This window comes from Monodelphis domestica, chromosome 4, assembly GCF_027887165.1.
Source record: "Monodelphis domestica isolate mMonDom1 chromosome 4, mMonDom1.pri, whole genome shotgun sequence".
Taxonomy (NCBI): Eukaryota; Metazoa; Chordata; class Mammalia; order Didelphimorphia; family Didelphidae; genus Monodelphis; species Monodelphis domestica.
Genome location: NC_077230.1, coordinates 267,135,261 through 267,158,630, shown reverse-complemented (window position 1 = coordinate 267,158,630; position 23,370 = coordinate 267,135,261). Strand labels below are relative to the sequence as shown.

At 40.6% G+C, this 23,370-nt stretch overlaps 1 protein-coding gene and 1 pseudogene across 10 annotated transcripts; one reads left to right on the top strand and one right to left on the bottom strand.

Annotated features, from left to right (window-relative positions):
- Positions 1–1,798: 1,798 nt before the first annotated feature.
- On the bottom strand, positions 1,799–15,023 carry LOC100619397 (zinc finger protein 420-like). Of its 10 annotated transcripts, none has more exons than XM_056794521.1 (8): positions 14,732–15,023; positions 14,035–14,184; positions 12,459–12,584; positions 11,811–11,849; positions 11,627–11,716; positions 8,662–8,788; positions 7,493–7,558; positions 1,799–4,117 (listed from the first exon to the last, which is right to left on the bottom strand). In XM_056794521.1, exons 3-8 carry the CDS (start codon positions 12,459–12,461, stop codon positions 3,138–3,140), a joined length of 1,305 nt encoding a protein of 434 aa, XP_056650499.1. In that variant the 5' UTR covers positions 12,462–12,584; positions 14,035–14,184; positions 14,732–15,023; the 3' UTR covers positions 1,799–3,137. The 10 variants fall into 10 exon arrangements, with proteins under 10 accessions (XP_056650499.1, XP_056650497.1, XP_056650498.1 ...); XM_056794519.1 differs by having other exon boundaries at positions 14,816–15,023; XM_056794520.1 differs by having other exon boundaries at positions 14,828–15,023.
- A 1,062-nt stretch (positions 15,024–16,085) lies between these two features.
- Positions 16,086–17,551, top strand: LOC100015297 (signal recognition particle receptor subunit alpha-like; annotated as a pseudogene).
- The last annotated feature ends 5,819 nt before the right edge of the window (positions 17,552–23,370 follow it).

Sequence of the window (23,370 nt, the reverse complement as noted above, 5' to 3'; positions counted from 1 at the left end):
GTCTGTAGGGCTAGACATCCCACCCCATCAACCATCAAAAATGAAGCAGAAGGGGACAGCTGGGTAGCTCAGTAGATTGAGAGTCAGGATTGGAGATGGGAGGTCCTAGGTTCAAATCTGGCCTCAGACACTTCCCAGGTGTGTGACCCTGGGCAAGTCACTTGACCCCCATTGCCTAGCCCTTACCACTCTTCTGCCTTGGAGCCAATACACAGAATTGACTCCAAGACTGAAGGTAAGGGTTTGAAAGAAAAAAAAATATATAAATAAAGCAGAGGCCTACTGTACTACTTTAGAGGAAGACTGGGCTTTGGTCCATGCCACAGGCAGTTTATTGTGCTTACTAATGTCCCTTTCTTAGAGAAGCCATGGAAAAGACCACAAGATTCCCAGCTAGATGAAGAAGCCAAGGCTGTGTTACTGAAGAAGCATAGGGAAACTCAGAGGTCCCCAAACTTTTTACACAGGGGGCCAGTTCACTGTCCCTCAGATGGTTGGAGGGCTGAACTATAAAAAAAACTATGAACAAATCTGTATCCCGCTGTCTGGGATAGTGGAGGCTGCAGCGCTGGCTAGGGTGGGCCTGTCACACCTTGCACAGGCCCATCACTGCCACCACTATACCAGGCAGCAGTATACACAGTGTGGAATCCCCTCCCCCAGATCTCCACTCACCATGCTGATGTCTGTCTTCCATTCTGCAGCCCCATAATCCTTTGCGCTGCTCCTCCTTCTTGTTCAGTTACTCTCAGAACAAAGTGCCATGCAAAGGATTATGTCACCAGTAGTACTGTACGTGAGCGATGCCTAACTTTGTAGCACCACCACATCTAGTGCTCCTCTCACTGAGCACCAACAAAAGAGGTGCCCCTTCAGGAAGGGCAGTGGGGGCTGGATAAATGGCCTCGGGGGGGCCGCATGTGGCCCACAGGCTATAGTTTGGGAACATCTGCCTATACCATCCCCTTTCCCATGATGGCAGGCTGTGAGAACTCGTAGACCCTGTTGGACCACCTGGATCTTGAGAGAAGCCACCAAAATGACCCCAAGTCTCAGATATTCATCACTCAAGGGAATGAGGATGCCAGACAAGGAGGAAGACCCAAGTCCTAAACTCAGCCTGGCAAAAGGTGTACAGTAAGATCAAGAGACAGAGATGAGTATCCCTCGGTACAAAACATTCTGCATTGGAGAGTAAGGGATGTGGGCATCCCTAACTGGACAGTCTTAGGTTGTGGTCCCCAAGTTCAGGCCCTTATAGATGTAGTGCAGAGTCTAATGGCAGGGAACTGCCAAAACTCAGTGCATCAGGGATCCCAGACCTCCATTTCTGGCAGAGGCCCTGGAGACTCCAAAGGAACCTAGCAGTCCTAAGGACACTTGGCCCCTTGGGACTATTGTTGCTCTTTCATGGCATTCAGGTTTATGCGAACCCAGAGACTAGCAGCATTGAAGTGTGCTGCTAGACACTGAAGTATGATCTACATGTTCCTCAGAAAGAGTATGGTCTATGAAATAATTTCTATTATTTATTAATTTTCATTCTGAGATACTAAAGAACTCAAAATGGCTGTTTCAAACCTATCCCAACTCCTTTTGGCCTTTCTCCTGTCTTATTGTGTGAGCTTTAAAAATATCCAACTATTTCCTTTTCCTTTTGGGAAGGACAGGAAGATAATGCCATTCCTAGCTTCCATCAAAATGACATATTTTCCCACAAATAATTGACCAAAAAAGACAACAAAAAAATTAAAAGAAAGTATAGTCAAGCTAAATAATTTCCCACCATACCCACAAATCCCAAAATGTACTCTTTATTTAACATCTTGAATCCATCACCTTTGGGTCTGGAAACAGCAGATCTTTTAAATCCTGTGGAATAGTGGTCATTTTAATGATCAGTTGTGACATCTCTCAAAGTTCTTAGTCTTTAGCAATATTGTAATTATAAATAATTATTCTCTGAATGCTATTCAGTTCACTCTCCACTGCTTCATAGGATTCTTCTGAGTGTTCAATGAAATTGCCTATCTTTGTGATGACATAATTGGATTTCATTCATGTATCAGTATTTGTTCGGCTATTGTCCCACAGTAGTAGAACACCATATCTTAGTTTCCATTTGCTTTAATAGGAGCTATTTTACATACCTGGGGCTTGTTCCTCTGACTTTAAGGGAATAAACACACACTCTAGTGATATCACTGAGTCAAAGGCTATTAGTTTGAGCTTCACAACCTCATCAATAGTGAATTAATCTTTAATTATTACATAATTCCAAAATACAGGCTTGCTTTTTAATTGTTAAAATAACATTCCTTTTTCCCCTACTGACCTGACCTCCCCGTGACACCTGAAACTAATATGTAGTCAAGGAAAATAAATTCCCTCAAACATCTGTCATTTCCATGAATGCGATGTAATATGATGTGCTGCAAGAAATGATGATGAGGTTGCTGAGAAACCTGGAAGGATGCATGAATTAAAGTGAAGTGAGCGAAAGCATAACAGCTTACAAATAAAACAATATGGTAATGAAACATGAGTCTGGAATGGATTATGGGGCTGCAAAATGGAAGACAGACATCAGCATGGTGAGTCTGAGTGGATTGAGCTAGGCCTAGAGATGGGAAGTAGGGTTTAAATATGGTCGCAGACACTTCCTTTGTGACCCTGGGCAAGTCACTTAACCCCAATTACCTAGCCCTTAGCATTCCTGTCTTGGAACCAATACTTAATACAGAGTCTAAGACAGAAAGTAAGGGTTAAAAAAAGTTTTTATCTCCAGCAAGATCTCCCCCAAGTGTATCTAAGTATGGCCTCTATGTGAAGACGTTCCCATAATTACTTCTTCTATAAAGCTTTGTTTCTAGTGCCAATGTTGTGATGTCTAGTGACATCCATCTTCCAATGACAGGCAGGTCCTGACTGGCCATGTTCTCCCCCACTATGAATCCTCTAATGCAAAGTAAGGGATCTCTGGCCGGAGGCCTTCCCACATTGAATCAATATAGGGCTCGTTCCCAAGATGAAATTTTTGAAGTCTAACAAAGCTCGATACTTCATTTAAATGCCTTTACATACTTCTTTGATAGGAAATAAGAGATTAATTTAGCCAAAGTAATTTTCCACACTGATTATAGTAATGACATTTTCCTTCTAGAATGGATTCTCTGATGTTTAGTAAGGTAAGCCTTTACATTAAAACCTTTACCACACTCCAGACACTTAAAAGATTTCTCTCCAGCATGGATTCTCTGATGATGAGTAAGACTGGAACGCTGAGTGAAAGCCTTTCCACACTGACTACATTCATAAAGTTTCACTGAACTATGGCTTAGCTGATGTTTATAAAGATTGGATGGACATCTAAACGCCAAGTCACAGTGATTACATTTATAAGGTTTCTCTCCGGTATGGATTCTCCGATGTATAGGAAGGCTGTAACTGTGTGAGAAGGCTTTTCCACACTGATTACATTTATAAGGTTTCTCTCCAGTGTGGATTCTCTGATGTTCAGCAAGTTTATAGCTGCAACTTAAAGTCTTTCCACAATAATTACATTCAAAAGGTTTCTCTCCGGTGTGGACTCTCTCATGTACAGCAAGATTGTAGCTACGTGTGAAAATCTTTCCACACTGATTACATTCATGAAGGTTCTCTCCAGTGTGGATTCTCTGATGTTCAGCAAGACTGTTTCTCCTTCTGAAAGCCTTTTCACAATGATTACATTCATAATATTTCACTTTTCTGTGTACAATCTGATGAGTACAAAGACTGGAGTGGAACCTGAAAGCCTTTCCACATTGATGACATGCATAAGGTTTCTCTCCAGTGTGGATTTTCTGATGTTGAGCAAGACCAGAGCTCCTCGTGAAAGTCTTTCCACACTGATGACACGCATAAGGTTTCTCTCCAGTGTGGATTCTCTCGTGTCGAGCAAGGCCAGAACTCCTGGTGAAAGTCTTTCCACACTGATTACATTTATGAGGCTTCTCTCTGGTGTGGATTATCTCCTGTTGCTCAAGACTAGCCCTGTATTGGCTATACTGATAACAGCCATTCCATGAGGTCATTTTCAGCTTTGCAGCAGCCTTTTTTACATCAGACCTGGTATCTGCATAGTAAGGAAGCAAACACAAACACCCACATTATTTTTCAAATGAGACTCAATCAGAAGTGCCAACCCTGTTTTTGATATTCATTTGAGGCATATTAGATTCTATTCTGGCCCATAACTTTTTTAGGATACTCATCTCTTTATGTTTAAATTTTTGCCTTTTAATATCTCTTCCAAAAATAAAAACTAAAGTCCTTATGCTAAAGATATATATTTTTAAATCTCTACATTTCCCATGTCTAAAAATATTATTCCTCATACTAGACCCTTGAGGTCACCATCTTTGTGCCAGGAAGTAGAGAGCATATTTCTTTATTAATCTTCCAGCAACACTTCCCATTTAGGAGATCAAAAAATCCCTTTGGAGTTGGTAAGATGCACCAAGGACTAAAAATACTTTAACAGTACCTAAAAAAGCAGTTAACTTAATTATATATTAGTAAATTATCTGTAAAATTTATAAAAATTTATTAATATATATAACATAAACATATTTTCTATATACACACATAACATATATAAACATATACAAAATATATTTGTTTTATATAATAGAAATTACATAATTTTATAACATAAATATTATAAATCAATAAAATGCATAATAAACATGAATAAAATATAAATTATTAATTAGAAAAAGTATAAATTAATAACTAGTTAATTGCCCATTTTTGTTACAAATATGTTTCCTCTGGGAAACAATCATGGGCATATTTGAAGTATAATTAATTTCTATCTAAAGTGATTCCTAAATATCATGATCAAGAGAAGGCTTTTGGTATTCATTAAGGGAATTCCTCAAACTTTTGACTACTTCTGAGAAGTACAACATATTCCTTCAGTTTCTTAGCCTGTCATCAAATTCTTTCCAACCTCCCCCCCACCCCAGTTTGAACATTCATGTGCAAATCCATTCCAGTGAAAGGTCACAGGCATGCAAAGACCCTTATATGCTTTTTGTCACTGCACCAGAGTACTACCTTCCTTCACCAGTTACCTTATAATCACATCTCATAAACAATATAATCATTAGTTTAAGATGTTACAAATGTTTTATTTCCTGCAGGACAGATGACAGGCTCCTCGATCATGATCCATGATCACTAGGCATGCACATTACAAATCATCTTTAAAAAGTCATGAATTGGGACAGGTAGGTGGCTCAGTGGTTTGAGAGCCATGCCTAGAAATGGGAGGGTTTAGGGGAAAAAAAAGTCATGGATCATCACAAATATTCTAAGAAGATATTAGACATTATATGACCACTTGTTGAAGTATAATGGCTATTTTAAAAATTTTGATCTTATATTCCACTTATGTTGTTATTCTACTATAAGGATGATTTTCAAAGGAATTGATCAGTACCCTGGGTCAGTCTTTAAACAGTTTCTTGTTCAATAATTTCTGTAGTCAGTGTTACAGGATTTTTCCCTTACAAAGGTTGTTTTATATATAAACATAATTTGAAAATAAGAAAACTAAAGCAATATATGCAATTGAGTTTCAAGTGCACTGATCAAATGATACACCTTTTGTCATTAACCAATTACAAAAATACATTAAGCCATTACAATTTTTGTATGTAATAACTAGTGATTCATTTTGTTGATGGGCTATGGAATTATTTTAAAAAAAATGAATTTCCACCCCATCGCCAATATAACTTACAAAATTCTCCCATTTTCTACCTCACCCATGTATAATGAACCATTTCACTGTTTTCTGGCTATGAATCAAAAAACAGATGGTGGCACCATAGATAGCACATTTAGGTGGTGCAGAAAACGGGCCACTGGGCTTGGAATCAGAAAGATCCAATTTTAAATCTGGCCTTCAGACACCTCTTAGCTATGGGAACCTGAACAAGTAACTTAATCCCTATTTGCCTTAGTTTTCCAACTATAAAATAAGGATTTTATAGTAGAAGGAAGAGTCAGATATGTCTATAAAATCTTCATTTAAATGACTTAAGAGCAGAGAGAGATGAGCCCAGAGTTAGGAATACCTCTGTTCAAGTCTGGCCACCAGATACTTATTAGCTGTGTGACCCTGGGCAGGTCACTTAATCTCTCTTTACTTAAGTTTCTGCAAATGTAAAATGGAGATCATAATAGCAGCCCTCTCTTAGTGAGGGATCCCTTCTTCTCTTTGGGCTCCCGGTTTTAATGAGGTGACCAGTCTCACACAATTTGTTAACAGGTATATGCAATCATTGTTAATAAACTAATCTTGCTTGGAATCTGCACACCAACCTATCTTCATTAAATATACGTGAGACTCTAGGCACCACGTAATTATTAGCTGTTATCATTGTCATCATCCTTTCCTATCTTGGCTATTATGTCTTCCATAAACCACCCTCCTCTCTCCTGGAAATCATATATGTGCCTATTGAATTTAATGTATTTCCACACCAAAACACTCAACTGCCTGGATCAGCTAGTGAGCTTCATGATCTCTTCCTTATTCTCACACCATCTCCATATCTGTATACTAGATTTTGAACTCCTCGTCAGAAGAGTTGTCATTTGCCTTTCTTCACCTCCTCAGCGCTTAGTTCAATAAATAGAACATAGCAGGCACTTAATCGACATTTATTGACTGATTGATGGATTTAAGGCTAGGCCCTAACCTTTACCTTAATCTTTGGATTGCAGTTTCTCTCCTAGTCATCAAAAGTATGTCCTTGCCTTAGCCCTGCTTGTCTCTTTCTTGCACCTGATCACCTGTAAGTAGTTATCTTACTAAAGTTCTAGCCTTGATCAGACCTGACTAGACACAACACTGAATGTATCAATGGCTTCAGGCCTCCAGGATGTTCTCCTGCTATAGGATACCTGGGATCTTCTCCCTGCCACTACCCCAACCTTAGGCTGATGTTCATCGAATGAATCTGGCTTATGATTCTCCAAGAATGAGTCAACAACTGGACCAGAAAAAAACAAAAACAAAAACAAAAAAACAGAAAAAGGATCAAGACTGATAACATAAGCTTGATTTTTTTCCAAGTCAGAGAGTGGCCTTCATTCCTGTTCACATATTAATGAATGAAAACAAGAGAAAAATCACAAAACCAAGCTGCCTAGGTCCAGTGCAAATTTAGGTTATATACTCCTAGCTGGGCCATTTACTATGGCAAAGAAATGTTTTGATTGCCATGTTTGTGTGGAGTCCAACCCCTTCTGTTTATGGAAAAGGAAACTGAGGCTTGGAAGGATGGTGACTTGCCCAGGATCTCACAGCTAAAAAGTGTCAGAAAAAGAATTCCAAGTTAGGGATTCTTGCCCTCAAGTAGAGCACTCCCTTTACTACAACATGAAGAATCGTCTTCTGATATAGTCCACATATACCAGCTTTCACCTCACTCACCTGGACAGGAGTTCCTCAGACCTTCTTGCTCAAAAGAGATCAAATATTCACTGGGAACTGGAAGCCCTGGGTATGGGAAGTAAATTAAGGAAGATGAGGGAAAGAAATATATAAAGTAATCGTCTTTAGGGAGAAAGTGAATGCAAGCAAGGATCACAAGGTGATTCCAAGAATACTCAGAGATGGTTTCTAAGGACTGGGTATGGGAGATTAAGAAGGCAAGGGCAAAGATAATGTAACTCATTTGGAATCAGGAAATTCTAACTTTGTCTACCTTCTTCACAGAAGGATTGTTATATTCCATAAGTTTCCATTTTCTAGAAATCAGAGGTAGCTATCAGTGCAGAGGAGAGCATCAGGCTCTGAGCACAAATCTGGTCTCAGACACTTACTAGTTTTGTTTCCAAGGACAAGTCACTTAATCTCTGTTTGGCTCAGTTTCCTCAACTATAAAATGGGGATGATAATAATAGCCCCCAAAACAAGGTTGTTATGAGGATCAAGTGAAAAATATGCTCATCTAGAAAGCCCTTAGCACAGAACCTGGCTCATAGTTGATATAAATAAATACTTAATCCTTTTGTATTCTTTCCCTAGCATCTATACTAGAATTGGTTGGAAGTAGAAAAAAAAGTAAAAACATACTTGTTCTACTAGGGTTCTAAGAGTAACACCAGGAACAGTGAGATACAAATTTATCCTAATTAACAAAAAGAACATTCCAAGGCTAAATCCTATCCAAAGAGGAAAGGTAGCCTTGTGATGAAAGGGATTTACTTCATTGCCCATTTTCAAAAGAAAGCTGCACAACCAGCTGTCAGGGGTTTTGCAAACAAAATGCATGCTCAGGTAAAGGTTAAACTTGTTAATGCATGAAGTTCTTTCTAACTCTGGGATTCAACACCATTGCTCTGGTCCTTGACCTTAAGCTACCGAAAATCAGGTGACAGCTTCAGGAGCAACAATGGCAACTCCTGTCTCTCAATCACAAAATACAAAGATCATTTATAGGAAAACCAGACAGCAGGAGGACCTTGTCTCTGGGACACAGAAGACCAGCACTTTGGTCTTACGAAGAACTGATGAATGCCTAAATTGTACACACTAGAGAGGGAATGAAGATATTCCTTTTGATGGCAGTTTCAGTTACAAGAGAAAATAGTCCTTACCCAAGGAGAGCAAGTTCTGAGCATTCTCCAACATGACATCCTTGTACAGCTCTTTCTGAGAATGGTCCAAGAGATGCCACTCCTCTTGGGTGAAATCCACAGATACATCTTTGAACCTCACCAACTCCTAAAACATCAAAACTCAGAGGATTTAGAATTGAAACACAATTCAGACATGCTCTAGTCCAATGCTCATCAATTTGCAGAAGGAAACTGCAGTATAGAGAAGAGAATGACCCAAAGATCATATCACTCATGGGTGTCAGAGCCAACACTTGAAACCACAGACATGGAAAGCCCAACGGAATACTGAGAAAAGCATTTTATATTTTCAATTGGAATAGTTTTTAAATGTTCCTCCCATGTGAAATGTTCCTCCCAATGGAATCATAGAAACTAGTTGTTCTCTCAGGGAGATACAAGGATCTCTGGAGGGGAAGAATGAGGTGATATGAAATTTCCTCCTCATCAGAACTGATATAATTGGTATCTTAAGAAAACTCCATGAACAATTGTGAGAAGCTCTGAAATAAAATTTGTTCTGGGGATAAAGTTTCCTATGATCATTAAATAGAAAATAAATAAAAATGATCTCATTTATTTCCTAAAAAGCTAAAATAAATTATCTAGATGGAAATAGAAAAAGTATTCTTAAGGGATATTAATCAGAATCTGGTCTAAATAAACTAAATTGTGTGTGTCTGACTCCATCTAAATAAAGGCAATATCTATTTTTACACTGAAGGTTTGTGGTTGCTCTGGGTATTATGTGTCATAGCTAAAACATTTTATGTCTTGGCTTTATGATTGCTGTTATTTGTTAATAGCATAAATTGTGATGGTCACATAGAAGTAAGAGTAGCTATGATACCAAAATGCCATGAATCAGTACAAAACTCAGAAGAGAGAAGGGCAGTGCTGCTACTATGTATTCAATTTAATGCATGATTTTTTTTTTATGTATTTGTTACATTAAGATACCCAAGTTACTCCCTCTCTCCCCTCCACCCACGGGAGAAGGCATCATTTGATAAAATCACAAATGTATACATAAAATGTCTTACGTATTTCTATTTATCAGTTCTTTCTCTGCAGGTTGACATACAGAAGTCATTCTCCAAACAATGTTTCTGTTGCTGTTTATAATGTTTTCTTGGTTCTACTCATTTTACTCTTTATAATTTCATGTAGGTCTTTCCATGTTTTTTCCAAAATTAACCTACTTATCATTTCTTATGGCGCAGTAGTATTCCATCACAATTACATGCTACAAATTATTTAGCCATTCCCTAATAGGTGGACATCCCCCTCAATTTCCAGTTCTTTGTCACTATAAAGAGAGCTGCGATAAATATTTTAGAACTATAGGTTCTTTTCCTTTTCCCCAATGACCTTAGGAAATAAGCCTAATAGTGGTATTGCTGGATCAAAAGGTATCCACACAACTTTATAACCCATTGAGCATAATTCCAGATTGTTCTCCAAAATGATTGGATCACTTCACAGTTTCACCAATAGTGTATTAAGTGTCCCTATTTTTCCACATCTCCGCCAACATTTGTCATTTTATCCCTTAATCATTTTAGCCAATCTCAGAGGGGTAAGATGATATCTGAGGTGTTTTGATTTGCATTTTCCTAATCTATAATGATTTACAGCATTTTTTTCATTTATTGTACACAGCTTTGAATTCTTTATCCAAAAATTGTCCTTGTCTTTTGGCCATTTATCAATTGCAGAATGGTTCATATTCTAAAATATTTTTAAAAGTTCTCTATGTATTTTAGAAATGAGACCTCTATCCAAAAAATGTCTTTAAGAATTTTTCCCCAACTTACTGCTTTCCTTCTAATCTTGTCTATGTTAGTTTTTAAAAGTTTGTAATTTAATGTGTTCAAAATTATTTTATACCTCACAATGCTTTCTGTCTCTTGTTTATCCATAAATCAGATAGGTAATATGTTTCCTGTTTTTCCAATTTGCTTATGATATTTCCCTTTAGGCCTAGATCACATATCCATTTTGATATTATCTTGGTAAATAGTGTAAAATATTGGTCTATATCTAGTTTCTGCCAGACTGCTTTCTAGTTTTTCTAACAATTTTTACCAAATAATGAATTTTTATTCATCAAACACAAAGTAACTATTAATCTCTTGCAGCTGTTTGTTGAATATCTATTCTGTTCCACTGATTTACTTTTCATTTCTTGGCCAGTACCAGATAACTTTGATCATTACCGATTTATAACATAGTTCAAAATATGGTAGTGCTAAGCCTCCTTCCTTTATATCTTTTTCAGTAATTCCTTTGATATTCTTGACTTTTTGTTTTTCAAATGAATTTATTATTTTCTCTACTTCAATCAAATAATTTCTTGGTAATATAACTGGGATGGCATTGAATAGATTAGTTTGGGTAGGATTGTCATTTTAATTATATTGGCTCTGCCCACCCATGAGCAATTAATAGTTTTCTAGTTATTTAAATCTGACTTTATTTGTATAAAAAGTGTTTTATAATTACGTTCATATAACTTCTGGGTTTATTTTGTCAGATATACTCTTAGGTGTTTTATTCTACCTATAGTTAGTTTAAATGGATTATTTCTTAATATCTCTTCTTAAATAACATTGTTATTGATATATAGAAATGCTGATGATTTATATGGGTTTATTTTATATCTGGCTATTTTGCTAAAATTACTGATATTTTAAATTAATTTTTTAGTTGAATCTTTGAGATGTTCTCTACATATCATCAAATCATCTGCGAAAAGAGATAGTTTTATTACCTCTTTGCCCATTCTGATTCCTTCAATTTCTTTTTCTTCTCTTATCATGCCTGTTTTTGTAAAGAAATGATCCAGAGGTAAGAGAAATTACCACTTCATAGACAATCCTCTATGTCTATAGAAATGTTCACAGTAGGTGTGGATATTAATCTGTGGATGGACTATACTTACCTGGAATAGGGGCCTGTGACTTCCAGGTGCCATTCTCTCAGACTCTAGGCTCCTTGTTTTAGGGCTGGCTATGGTCTTCTGAAGAAAGAACTGGGGAGGGAGAAGATCCCAGGAAGGAAGTTATCTTTCCCTTCTCCCAGGCAGGAGGCTGGCCTACAAGTATTTACAAAGGTGGAGGAGTTACCAGGGCCCTGGCCGTGCATCCCAGGACAGTGACTCCAACCTACAGAAGGAAGAAGATAGCAGGTAAGGTTAGGTTTAGAAATGAAGGTCTAAACAAAACTACATTCCTCCCTCTCTTACTCCTTTTTTTCTGCTTCATGTCCCTTCCTTTCCAACAAAATAGACACAGAATCTAGACAACAGACTGACTACTTGATCCAGGAAAGGTAAGGGATTGGGAGAGCTCTAGACTAGAGCTGCCAGGGAATGAACAGAAGACTGAGACATGAAATATGATACTCAACCCCCTGGAAAGGGGGCCTGAGGGCTCTGAAAGAAATGGGAGTAGTAGATCAATCAGGAAGCTTGAGCAACAAGTGCAGAGGTGGACCACATATGAAGACAGGACAACCAAATCTCTTACCAGGAGCTACGAAGAAGGAGATAAGACACCTGTATCCTAATAAGAAGGCTGAAAACAGGACTCCTGGGTCCCTGTGAGCAAGGTCTAAAGTCTGGGAAAGTGTGATACAATCATAAATCTGGGGAGAGTGACTCCTGATGTTTGGGAAGTGATTAGGAATCTGGAAAAGAGATTGGGGCATGATGCTCAGGCAGTAGCCAAGCTTGGGAAGGAGGCTTGCTCCTGATGGATTTGGATGATACCCACCATGAAGTCAGAAGAGAATAAGACACAATGGCAAGGGCAGTCAGAAGAAGACAGTCCTGATACACGTCCTGGCTTAGATCTGAGTCCTACACCCACAAAGCTGCCTTCCGAAAGTCAGAGCAATCTCTGCTCCAGGGGAAGAAAACAAAGGAGAGTGAGTTTCTGGGGAAGAAGCCTTTGCAAGTTTGGTTAAGAGTCTGTTTCTAATATAAAAGTGATTTTTATCTCATGGAAATGTCTGACCACTGATTATGAAAATTATAAAATTGCACCTGGAATAGCCACCTTGGTCTCATCACACCCCAGTCTTGATTCAGAATGGGATTCCCTCCTTGACTAGAATTGATATTGTAAAATCTTGGAGTGCAGAAAAAAAGAGAATGCTTCAATTTCTATTGAAATAGGGATTCAATCATGTTAATTCAAGAAATATTTATCAAATAATAAATAACACTTATTAAGTGCTCACTATGTGCAAGGAAGCAGGATAAGGGCTAAGAATATTTTTAAAAAGACTAAACAGTACCTCTTTTCTCAAGGAGCTCACATTCTAATGGCTCAAGTTAAGAAGTATTTATTTTACAACAGGAAACAAAAAAGAAAACACAAAACCACTAAAGTCACAAACACATGCATCTACACATCCCTCCAAATACACACAAATACATGACTGCCTCCATACAGACTTATGTATCTTCTTTTGAGGCAACAGGTTTTAGAAAAGATAGATAAATTCCCAGGACCCTCACATTCTAAAGTCCAAGAGCAATGAATGATATTCAAGCAATTAATTCTGAAGATACAAAGGGAAATAATTTCAATAACAAGAAAAAACCATAGTCACAAGATACTATTATGATTATGGAGTCATAGGGAGTTCACCCACTAAAGAAGTCTCTAGACTACTGACTTTCTGAGCTTCCCTGACATCCAAACTAAAATCTCACCTCTTACTGGAAGCCTTCCCCAACCACTCTTAATTCTAGCATCTTATGTTAATTATTTTCTACTTATTCTATATACAGTGGGCCTTCCTTTACTCAATCTCAACACACATAAATTCAGGTGTATAAGACTGGCAAGTGAAAAAAAAGTTTAAAAAATTTAATTATGCATTAAATCTGGGTCATTTCCCCAAGCAACCAATCTCCCAGCAAGTCACCCAATCACCCTCATTCTTCCTCGGAGAAGCATTACTGTCAGTCAAATAGCTGCAGCTATTGGGGGGGGGGGGAGATGGAAGTGCTAGGCATGCAGAGAGAAAGCAAAGACATGAACTATATAGAATAGAGACAAGGGAATGAAGTAGTTTTCTTTACCAACAAATTTTAATGAGAATTTAAAAACAAACATAGAATGAGTGGAGAGGGCAGTTAGTGCTTCAAATCTGCCAAGTGCCATGAATCAGCTGAAAATACAAAGAGAACAGGGCACTACCGTTACTACTCTATTAAATTTCTTACATATTATGCCATCCATTGCTAACAGATTGCCAGCTTCAAAGATAATACTATATGTATATGGAAATGGCTTGGATTGCTAAGATTGGTCAAGTCTGTGGATGAACTGCACTCACCTGGGGTAGGGTCTATGGCTGCCAGGGACCATTCCCTCTGATTCCAGGCTCCCTGCTTGGGGCCAGACTTTGGTCCTCTGTAGGCTATGCTGAGGAGGGAGAAGGATCCCAGGTGGGAAGACTTCTTTCCTTTCTCTTCCCTGGGCCGACCTACGGAGAATTATGGAGGTTGAAGTTCTAAAGGAGTTATAAAGACCCTGGCCCTGCCCTCTGGGAAGACACTCCAACCTGCAGAAGGAGGGAAGCAGCAGATAGGGGCTCTTTACTCCTATCCTCCTAAAGAGTCCGAAGAGGCTTGGGATAACAGATGGAATCCCTCCCATTGGTACTCTGCCTTCCCTATATTCCTTCACCCTGACTCACAATCTGCCTAGCTCAAGGGGGCTCATAACTTTGGGATAATTTGGGTAAATCCGTGTATCAGCCTCAAAGTGGCGCACAAAGAAGCTGGTCTCTGTCCCTAAAATCCTATAAAGATATGGAGCCCGCAAACTTCTCCCCCACACCCACTCTCTCCCAAGGGGTCCACTCAGCCTACTGCTCCCAGGTCTAACCCCAGGGGATGGGAGTAACGCTCTCTACCCCTAACCCTCTCTCCATTACCCTTCCCGAGCCACACCCTCTACCACTGTACCCCTCCCCACTTTCTCCCTCCCTGGTCTCACATTAAAACAGGATGCCACCCCATCCCACACACCCTTCCTTCTGCCATCGGGGTCTTTCCCTGCGAGTACCCACAGCCCCAGGCGGGCCTTCCCCATGCCATCATTTGATCAATTACTTATCCATTCACCAGGTGCTGTGACCAGGATGCTCCTTGGGAAACACAGTGGGCGGGCTAAAGAGCTACAAGGGTCAGACTCTTTAGAATTAGAATCCAAGGTATACACTACACACGCTGGCCCTCATTAAGCCCTTCACTTCCTATTTCCCAGAGACCTCTGGGCCACCCGAGGTGGAGCAGGAAAGCTCCGCCCTTCGCTGGCCGTCCCGCCCCTTAGACTGACCTTCCTTATCTTCATCCTGAACCCCGCCCCTAAACCCTCCTCCTCCCCCCCCATCCCCACCTCCCCCCGCAGCCCTGAGAGTCTGACCCGCCCCCTTCTCCAAGCACCCCTTCCCGTGTTCCCTTTCCCTCCTCCAGGGAAGCCAAGAAGCATAGGCTGGTCAAAGTGGAGCTGTGTCTCGGCTCCCCTAGTTTGGGGGGTGGGGTGGGGGGAGGGGACTCTGTCTCGTAGATTGATGAAAGAAAAAGCTCTGGGAGGTCTGGGACGTCTTGAACTCCAAGCGGTTTTTTGGCCATAAAACCGTTTGGAGAACGGAAAAATATCTCTCCCTACCCCACTCCCCATTCTCAAAGGTGGTGGGAAATATAGAAAAAGAAACAAGACGGACGTGACCAGGTTCTCAGGGGTCTCCAAAGCCAGGCTACAAATCTTTGTTGTTACCTTAACCAAAATTCCACTGTATCCTGGAGGTGGATTTCTCCGTCAGCACTCTCAAACTATATCCTCCTGGGGGTTTCTGGTGACAACCCTCTAGACAGACCTGCTTGTTTAGGTGTCTGGGGCTTCTCTGGTACTTATCCCTGCCCTGGTTACCCCAACAACCAATGCCAGAGGAAACACCTTCTCAGTCCCATTGGATTCTGGACTCTGAAGAATCAAAGGAATATCCCAGCCCAAATTTTGCTCAAGAGAATGGAGTAAGAAATGAATCCCTTGATCCTGTACATGTTACAAACCCTCAAGAAAGTACCTCAAAACAAAAAGAAAAGTCCGACCTCAACCAGATGGTGTCACATTGCCCAATTAAGTGGGCTGAATATCTGCCATCACCCTCCCCAATACACATTAATTTTGATATTTAATTTAGAGAAATAGGAGTAATTACAATGGTGAAAGGAGAATTCCTTTGCTTATAAAAAAATTTTTTTTTAAGTATTTTATTTTTTTAAACCCTTCCCTTCCATCTTAGAATCAATACCCTGTATCAATTTCAGGGCAGAAGAGTGGTAAGGGCTACACAATGGGGGTTAAGTGACTTGCCCAGGTCACACAGCTAGACAGTGTCTGAGAACATATTTGAACCCAGGAACTCCTGAGATCACTTTGCCAGAGGACATCAACCTGATCCGAGGAACTCAGGCAGGAGGGCAACTACAAGATCTGGACTGCAGCAGTTCAGATGATGAGGGAGTCACTCAGAACTCAGCCAAACCCAGTGCTTCAAAGGGAGCTCTGGGTGGTATGTTTGGGATGCTGAAAAGCTTGGTTGGCTCTAAGAGCTTAAGTCATAAGACATGGAATCTGTGTTGGACAAGATGCAAGATCACTTAATTGCTAAGGATATGGCTGCAGACATCGATCTCCAGCTCTGTGAGTCTGTCGCCAACAAGTTGGAGGGAAAGGTGATGGGCATATTTAGCACTGTGACCTCCACAGTAAAGCAGCACTGCAGGAGTCATTAGTACAGATCCTGCAGCCACATGCTCCGAGATATCATGGATGCTCAGCACCGCCAGCGTCCTTATGTTGTTACCTTCTGTGGGGTCAACTGAGTGGGCAAGTCCACAAATCTTGCCAAGATCTCCTTCTGGCTGTGAGAGAATAACTTCAGTGTCCTCATTGCTGCCTGTGACACATTTTGGGCAGGGGCAGTGGAGCAGCTGTGTACCCACACACTGCATCTTAGTGCTTTGCACCCTCCAGAGAATCATGGAGGCCGAACCATGGTGCACCTGTTTGAGAAAGGCTATGGCAAGGATGCTGCTGGCATTGCCATGGAGGCCATTTCTTTTGCTTATAATCAGGCTTTTGATGTGGTGTTGGTGGATACAGCTGGCGAAATGCAAGACGATGCGCCTTTGATGACTGCTTTGGCCAAACTCATTGCAGTCAACACACCTGACTTGGTGCTGTTTGTTGGGGAGGCCTTGGTGGGAAATGAGGCTGTGGATCAGCTGGTAAAATTCAACAAAGCTCTGGCTGATCACTCTATGGCTCAAACACCCCGGCTCATTGATGGCATTGTTCTCACCAAATTTGATACCATTGATGACAAGGTAAAAAGGATGAAGAGCAGTGAACATGGAACAAAGTTGATCTTTAAGGGCAGGAATCCTTTGTAGTACACAAAGTCAATACTAGATTTTTTTCCAGGCTGTCTTCCACATCTTTTTCTCAGTGGGTTAGGTAAAAGAAGAGATGGCTAGAACTGACTGGGGTGTTTCCTTTCCCTGTTGCAGGTGGGTGCTGCCATTTCTATGACATACATCACAAGCAAATCCATTGTCTTTGTGACTTACAGTGACCTGTGTAGCCTCCATGCCAAGACTGTGGTGGCTGCCCTCATGAAGGCCTAACTTGGTGCAGCACCCCAAACCAAATCACCTGCTTTCCCCCATCCTTTCCACCCCTGTGTCAAGAATGTTCTTTGGAGTATGAGATCTGCTTGTTGTGAATGTATTGTAAACAAAGAATAAAGGGAGCTCCAGGGGCTTGCAATTTTCCCAGAACCTTGACCTGGCCAGCCTCCCCACCCAACCTAGATTCTCCATCTGCAAGGAGGGGCCAATCATGTTTCAATCACTGCCCATTGTCCCTCAGCCGCAGCCCTATGGTCCTCCCCCACCCAACTAAGGAGTCCCCTTCACTCTGACTATATTGTACTGTCTCATTACAGCTTTGACCAATGGCTGGAAGACCCTGACACCAGAGCTTTCTTTTTGTCCACACTGTGAGTGTGGTTCAAGGGACCTCTGTGCCTGATAAACAGCTTCAGATCCAAGTCAGTCATAAGAGAGTAGGGGCCCTGGTCACAGTTCTAGGGCCAAGAATAGTGCTAGTGCTTGTGGCTGCAGGGGAACAGTGGCCCTTCTTGAGTAAAAGACAAGAGTGGAATTAGGAAAGCAATAATCATATCTCTCCCAGGATAACATTATCTTTGAAACACTGAAAACTTACAGACCTTCAGAACTATCTCTGAAAACAGCACCACAAAAAAAGTTTTAAGCTTGGTATGGTACCTCCCCACCCCAAAGTGAGCAGACCTTAACTTTAACAAAATTAAAAGTCAAGAAATAGGCTGAAAAATAAGGAAAACAACAACAACAAAAACTTGAACATAAGAAGCCATTGTAATAGAGAGAATGGAGAGGGAAGGATTGAGAAGGGGAACAGGGGGAATGGAAGGAGAGAGGAAAATGGGGAAAGAGGGAGAGAGAAGATTCTTCCCCTCTCTTTTTCTGGGATAGAGGTAGCCAAGTCTTGACCCCTTGACAGAGGGAATATGTCTCCTCAAAGAATAGCTCTGGGAGATGGAGAACATCCACTGTCACTTCCCTTCAGAAACCTGGGGTCACCCCACTGTCAAGGAGAGATGCTATTCCCTGGGTTAGCCAGTTTGGATCCCTGGGATCCTGAGCTAACCTTCCCCTTTTGGGGGAGAGATGTGATTCTCCCCAAATCTTTTGCCCCCTATCCTAGTGTCAGAAACCAATCAGACCTAATTCTAAAGCAGTAAACAATTTATTTGGGCTCACAAAGGGAAGGAGATGTAGGCGTGTCTGGCAAGGAAAGTGAGGAGTAGGAAACCCCAACATTAGTCCCCTCTGCCAGGCTGGCCCCCTGAAGTGCTCAGGGTTCAAGGCACTCTGGTTGATCTTGTTGATCCCTATTCCTCAGCTAACTAGCTTTTATTTCAGGAGTCTAGAAACAGGTCAGGGAGAGAGAGAAATCTCAGGGAGAGATCTGGATGGCTCTGGCCAGTATGAGTCCAAATCCAAAACCTCCTTTAGAATTCAGGTAGTTGTTCCTGAAGAGTCCTAGTGGAGATATTTTTGGGTCCCAGAAGGAATAACAGGTCCCAAACAGATGGGCTCTTTCTCAGCTTCCAGGAAAACCTCCTTTCCTCTCCTCCACCTCCCAGGCTGGAAGACTATTGACAGTTGGAGCTTCTCTCTCTCTGCCCCTCCTCTGCTGCTCTTCAGCTGATCTCTCCTTCAGCTTGGCTTCTCATTGCAACCCCCTGGATCTTTCTTTCTTACGTTACAAATTCCCATTTTAGTCTTATGAGTTGTTAACCAAACAATGCAAGTAACTCAATTTTTAGCAAGTAACTCAATATTTTGGTTCTCAACCCTAGTTTTAACTATCTATTTTTCTATCCCACCTCCAAAAGGAAAAAAAAAAACCTCTTTTCCTTCAGCTATATCTTACTCTTATCTTACCTTATGCTAAAACAAGATTCTGGGAAAAGTTAGGGTAGGTGTGTTTTGTTACGTGGGATTGATACATTTGAATAACATATTTTGGACTAACAGTGTCCCAGAACAATATGCAACAATATTGATTTGAAACTACTTGGCAACAATATCTTAATGATCTCTATACTATGGTAACATTTTTCGAACTCATGTTTTCCTATGTTTTCTTAACTTCTCCAGCTACTACAAAGTCTTTAATTCTTAATTTCCTACCTTATGTTTTCCTATTCTTTCCCTGTTACTGGCTCCCTAAAATTTGAACTTTCCTTGTCAGCCCTCTCTGTTCTCTCCCTGGCCTCAGTTTTGTTAAGAGTGTTAGTCTGATTCTTAATCTATGTTAGTAGGTTAGTGATCTAAAATTTACATTACGTACATGTATGTTTACTGTATAATCATTACATATGATACACATATATATATACATATTATATATTATATGACATGTACTTTGGAATCAAGTAGACAGAAAAGTTTTTTATAGTTCTTTTCTACATGGTTGAGTCTTGCAAGAACTTTATTTACAAGTATATACATTTTTCATTATTATGGGTCTTGCTTATTTATGACAAGGCCCCTAAATCAGTGTGTTTAATGGTTGTGTACTAAATATGTTGTGTGGCATGTACATAATTACTCTGCCAATGTATCCTCTTCCATGTTGACTAATGTGGTCTATCTTTTTCTGTCTTGTCCTGGAGTTGTGTGCATGTTGCATGTGTGTCCTTAAGGTGAAGTTAATATGTACAGCTTATGTGACCTGTTCCTTGAAGTTCTTTGTTCTGCATAATTCATGGGTTAAAGTTCTTTTGTCTGACTCTTATTGTTCATTTAAAGTCTATGATGGTCTTGGAAGAATTCTTTCTGGTCTTGGTCTTTAGTTGAACTCTTTGTCTGTGTGGGAAACATGCTTGCCTGTTGTCTCACCTTCGCTGTCAATTCTTCTGTCTTCTGTATTCTTTTAATGTATGTGGGTAAGATTTGTTCCAGTCGGGTGAGGGTATATGTAAGATTGGTTAAGATTGCCTGAATGTGAGTAAGAATGAGTGTAAAGTTTTTCTTTTTCCTTTGTTGCTGGTATAAGATTTTGCATGTGTGTGTGTGTGTGTGTGTGTGTGTGTGTGTGTGTGTGTGTGCTGTCTTTCTTGTTATAGAGAGATAGTGGGTGAGAGTGAGAGATAGAGAGTTAGTGAGAGATTAGCTTTTAGGTTTATAATCAGTCTGTCCCTCTGTCATTATTTATGTTTCAGCATCACTTTGTTCTGGGTTCTCAGTAGCTTCTTTTTCCCTATTCTTGTCTATTTCACTTTGGGTCTGTATATCTTGTGTATAGTCTGGGGCGTTTTCTGAGCTTGTGTCTTTTGGGCTAGTCGAAGCAATTTGGCATTTAACGTGTGAGGCATGATATGTATTTTTGTGTTTGTGTCTCTCTATCTTGCAATAGTAGACAACATTTGATTTCCTAGGCATTGGTTCTTGAGGGTGGCTTTTTCCCTCCTCTTTGGAAGCATTTTGCAATGATGTTTCTGAGATTAAAGGATGGCCTTTTCCTTCTCAAGAGTCTTGGGCTGCCTCAACCAGCAGCCTGGGGATGGATGTTGTATTCATTTGGCTTACTCTTGAGTCTACCCCTGCAGCTATAAGCTGTATTCTTGCAGATCCCCCATTCCTGTATGTGGAGGTTGCTGGGCTTATATCTCAGTAGGGTGCCCTCCCTTCCATCCTCCACCTGAGGAGAACTTGTTCTGGATGGAGGATGAGGGAAACTGGATACCTTTGCAGTTTATCTTTGTATTTCTCTGGATAAATTATATAGAGTGCCCCTTGGATTGTTGGAGGTGTGTGCAGGGATGCTGGGTTGGAGTTTGGAAGTTCCCAGTTAGAAGTGAATCTTCTAGGAACATTGGCTGTAGTGTCAGAAATATTAAGGATTTGGGATATTGTCTCTTTCTGACCTTTGGCCTGGACTTTTCTCTCCTAGCTAAGTATCTTAATTTTCTTCCTTTTGGGTGCCCTAGAATTTCACAGATGGTATTGTGTTGGTCTGATTTTCTTTGCTGACATGTGTTCTCCCCCAGCTTAGTTTCTCTTTCCCTATTTAAACCTATGATTACTAGTTGATCTCCCCTAGTTCTCACCTCATTGCTACAGTGTAATGAAGATATCATATTGTTTTCAGACACAAAGTATGCTTTAAACCAGGGGTCCCAAAACTATAGCCTGTAGGCCACATGCGGCTCCCTGAGACCATTTATCTAGTCCCCACCACACTTCCAGAAAGGGCACTTCTTTTGTCCTGTGCTCCTGGAGTACTGTATGTGGCGGCAGTGCAAAGTGCGGCATCACTCATGTACTTCCAGTGACATAATCCTTTGCGTGGTGCCTTGTTCTGAGAGTAACTGAATGAGAATGAGGCACCGCACAAAGGATTATGTGGCTGCACAATGGAAAATGTCAGCATAGTGAGCGGTGATCTGGGGGGAGGGGATTCTGCACTGTGTATACTGCTGCCCTGTATAGTGGTGGCAGTGATGGGTCTGTGCAAGGTTTGACAGGCCCATCCCAGCCAGCGCTGCAGCCTCTGCTATCTCAGACAGCAGTATAAAGTGTCACAGGCCCAGCACCTGCTCCAGTACTGTATGTAGGCTTCAGATAGCGGTGATCTGGCCTGTGACATCAACAGTGGGCGTCTGCTGTGAGAAACCCACCACTGCAACTGGGTGTTTTATAAGACACCCCCTGTTTTTTTTGGGTCAAATTAATATAAGACAGTGTCTTATTTTGGGGGAAACATGGTAGTACAATGGCCCTTATACTCCCCTAGATGCACAACATAATGGCCCCTATTTATGGGGCCTATTATAGGAGCCATTATGTTGTGCATCTGGGGGAGGATGGGGGCCATTGTACTATGTGGGGGAAGTGAGGCATGTGTTTTTTATATTACAGTCTATAATTATAGATCCATAAATACAGACCCCAAGAGGACACACATTAGTATCATGCCTTCTTTTTTCCTGCTGTGGAATCTGATCTCATGGGTCTCACCCATGAGATCAGATTCCTGTGTGAGTTCACAGATCACAGTGCGGTTCACACAGGGTAGTGTGAACTGGAAAGGTGGTGGAGGAACCGGCTCTGTAATTGTGCTGGTTCCCACACTGCACCAGTGTGAGCCTGAGGTAAAAGTGGAGTTCCACCAATATGGCCACTGGTGAGGCTGAAATGATGTAGACTGAGAAAGCTGCATTGATGGACACAGATCAGATTGCAATGATGGGCAGTGCAGTCTGTATGCCTCTGTGTGGGCAAAATTATTGTTGGTATATTGTTCTTGTAGGGCTGTATATATATATATTTTTTATATATATATATGTATATGTATATGTATGTATGTATTTTACTAATAGCAATTTGGAATCCCTAGGAAACAATGGTGTCAAGAAAGAGAAAAATTGACTCAGCGTGTAGGATATTCAAAGATCAGTGGACTTATGATTACTTTTTAATGTAGTACAAGGAAAGAGCTGTGTGTTTGATATGCCAGAATATGGTGTCTGTGTTCGAAGAATACAATTTACGTTGACACTATCAAACTCAACATAAAGATAAATATGATTGTTTGGTTGGGGAATGTGAGAAAAGATAAAATATTAAAACTGAAAAATACATTGACAACTCAGCAAAATACTTTTGTGAAGCAGAAGCAGCTAAATATTTCATCACTGTGAACAAGTTTTCAAGTTGCCAAGCTAATAGCATGCACTGGCAGACCATTCGTGGAGGGAGAATTTGTTAAAGAGAGCTTTCTTTCTGTTGCCAAAGAGATGTGTCCAGAAAAGGCAGACTTATTTAGTACAGTTAGTCTTTCAGGATCTACAATTACATGAAGGATTGAAGAAATGGGAGACAATTTGCATCAGCATTTGCAAAACTCCACAAGAAAACTTTCCTATTTTTCCTTGGCACTTGAAGAGAGCAATGATGTTTGTGATTCTGCACAACTTCTAATTTTTATTCATGGGATGAATGACAATTTTGAAGTCACAGAAGAGCTTGCTGCACTGCAAAGC

Excerpts from the sequence above, each read along its gene's own strand:
- LOC100619397 (XM_056794521.1), bottom strand. Across the intron at positions 11,717-11,810 it reads GATGCACGGCCAGGGCCCTG|TTCTTTCTTCAGAAGACCAT; the intron begins GTAACTCCTCCA and ends CTCCCTCCCCAG. Across the intron at positions 7,559-8,661 it reads TCAGAACTTGCTCTCCTTGG|GGCTTCCAGTTCCCAGTGAA; the intron begins GTAAGGACTATT and ends TCCCATACCCAG.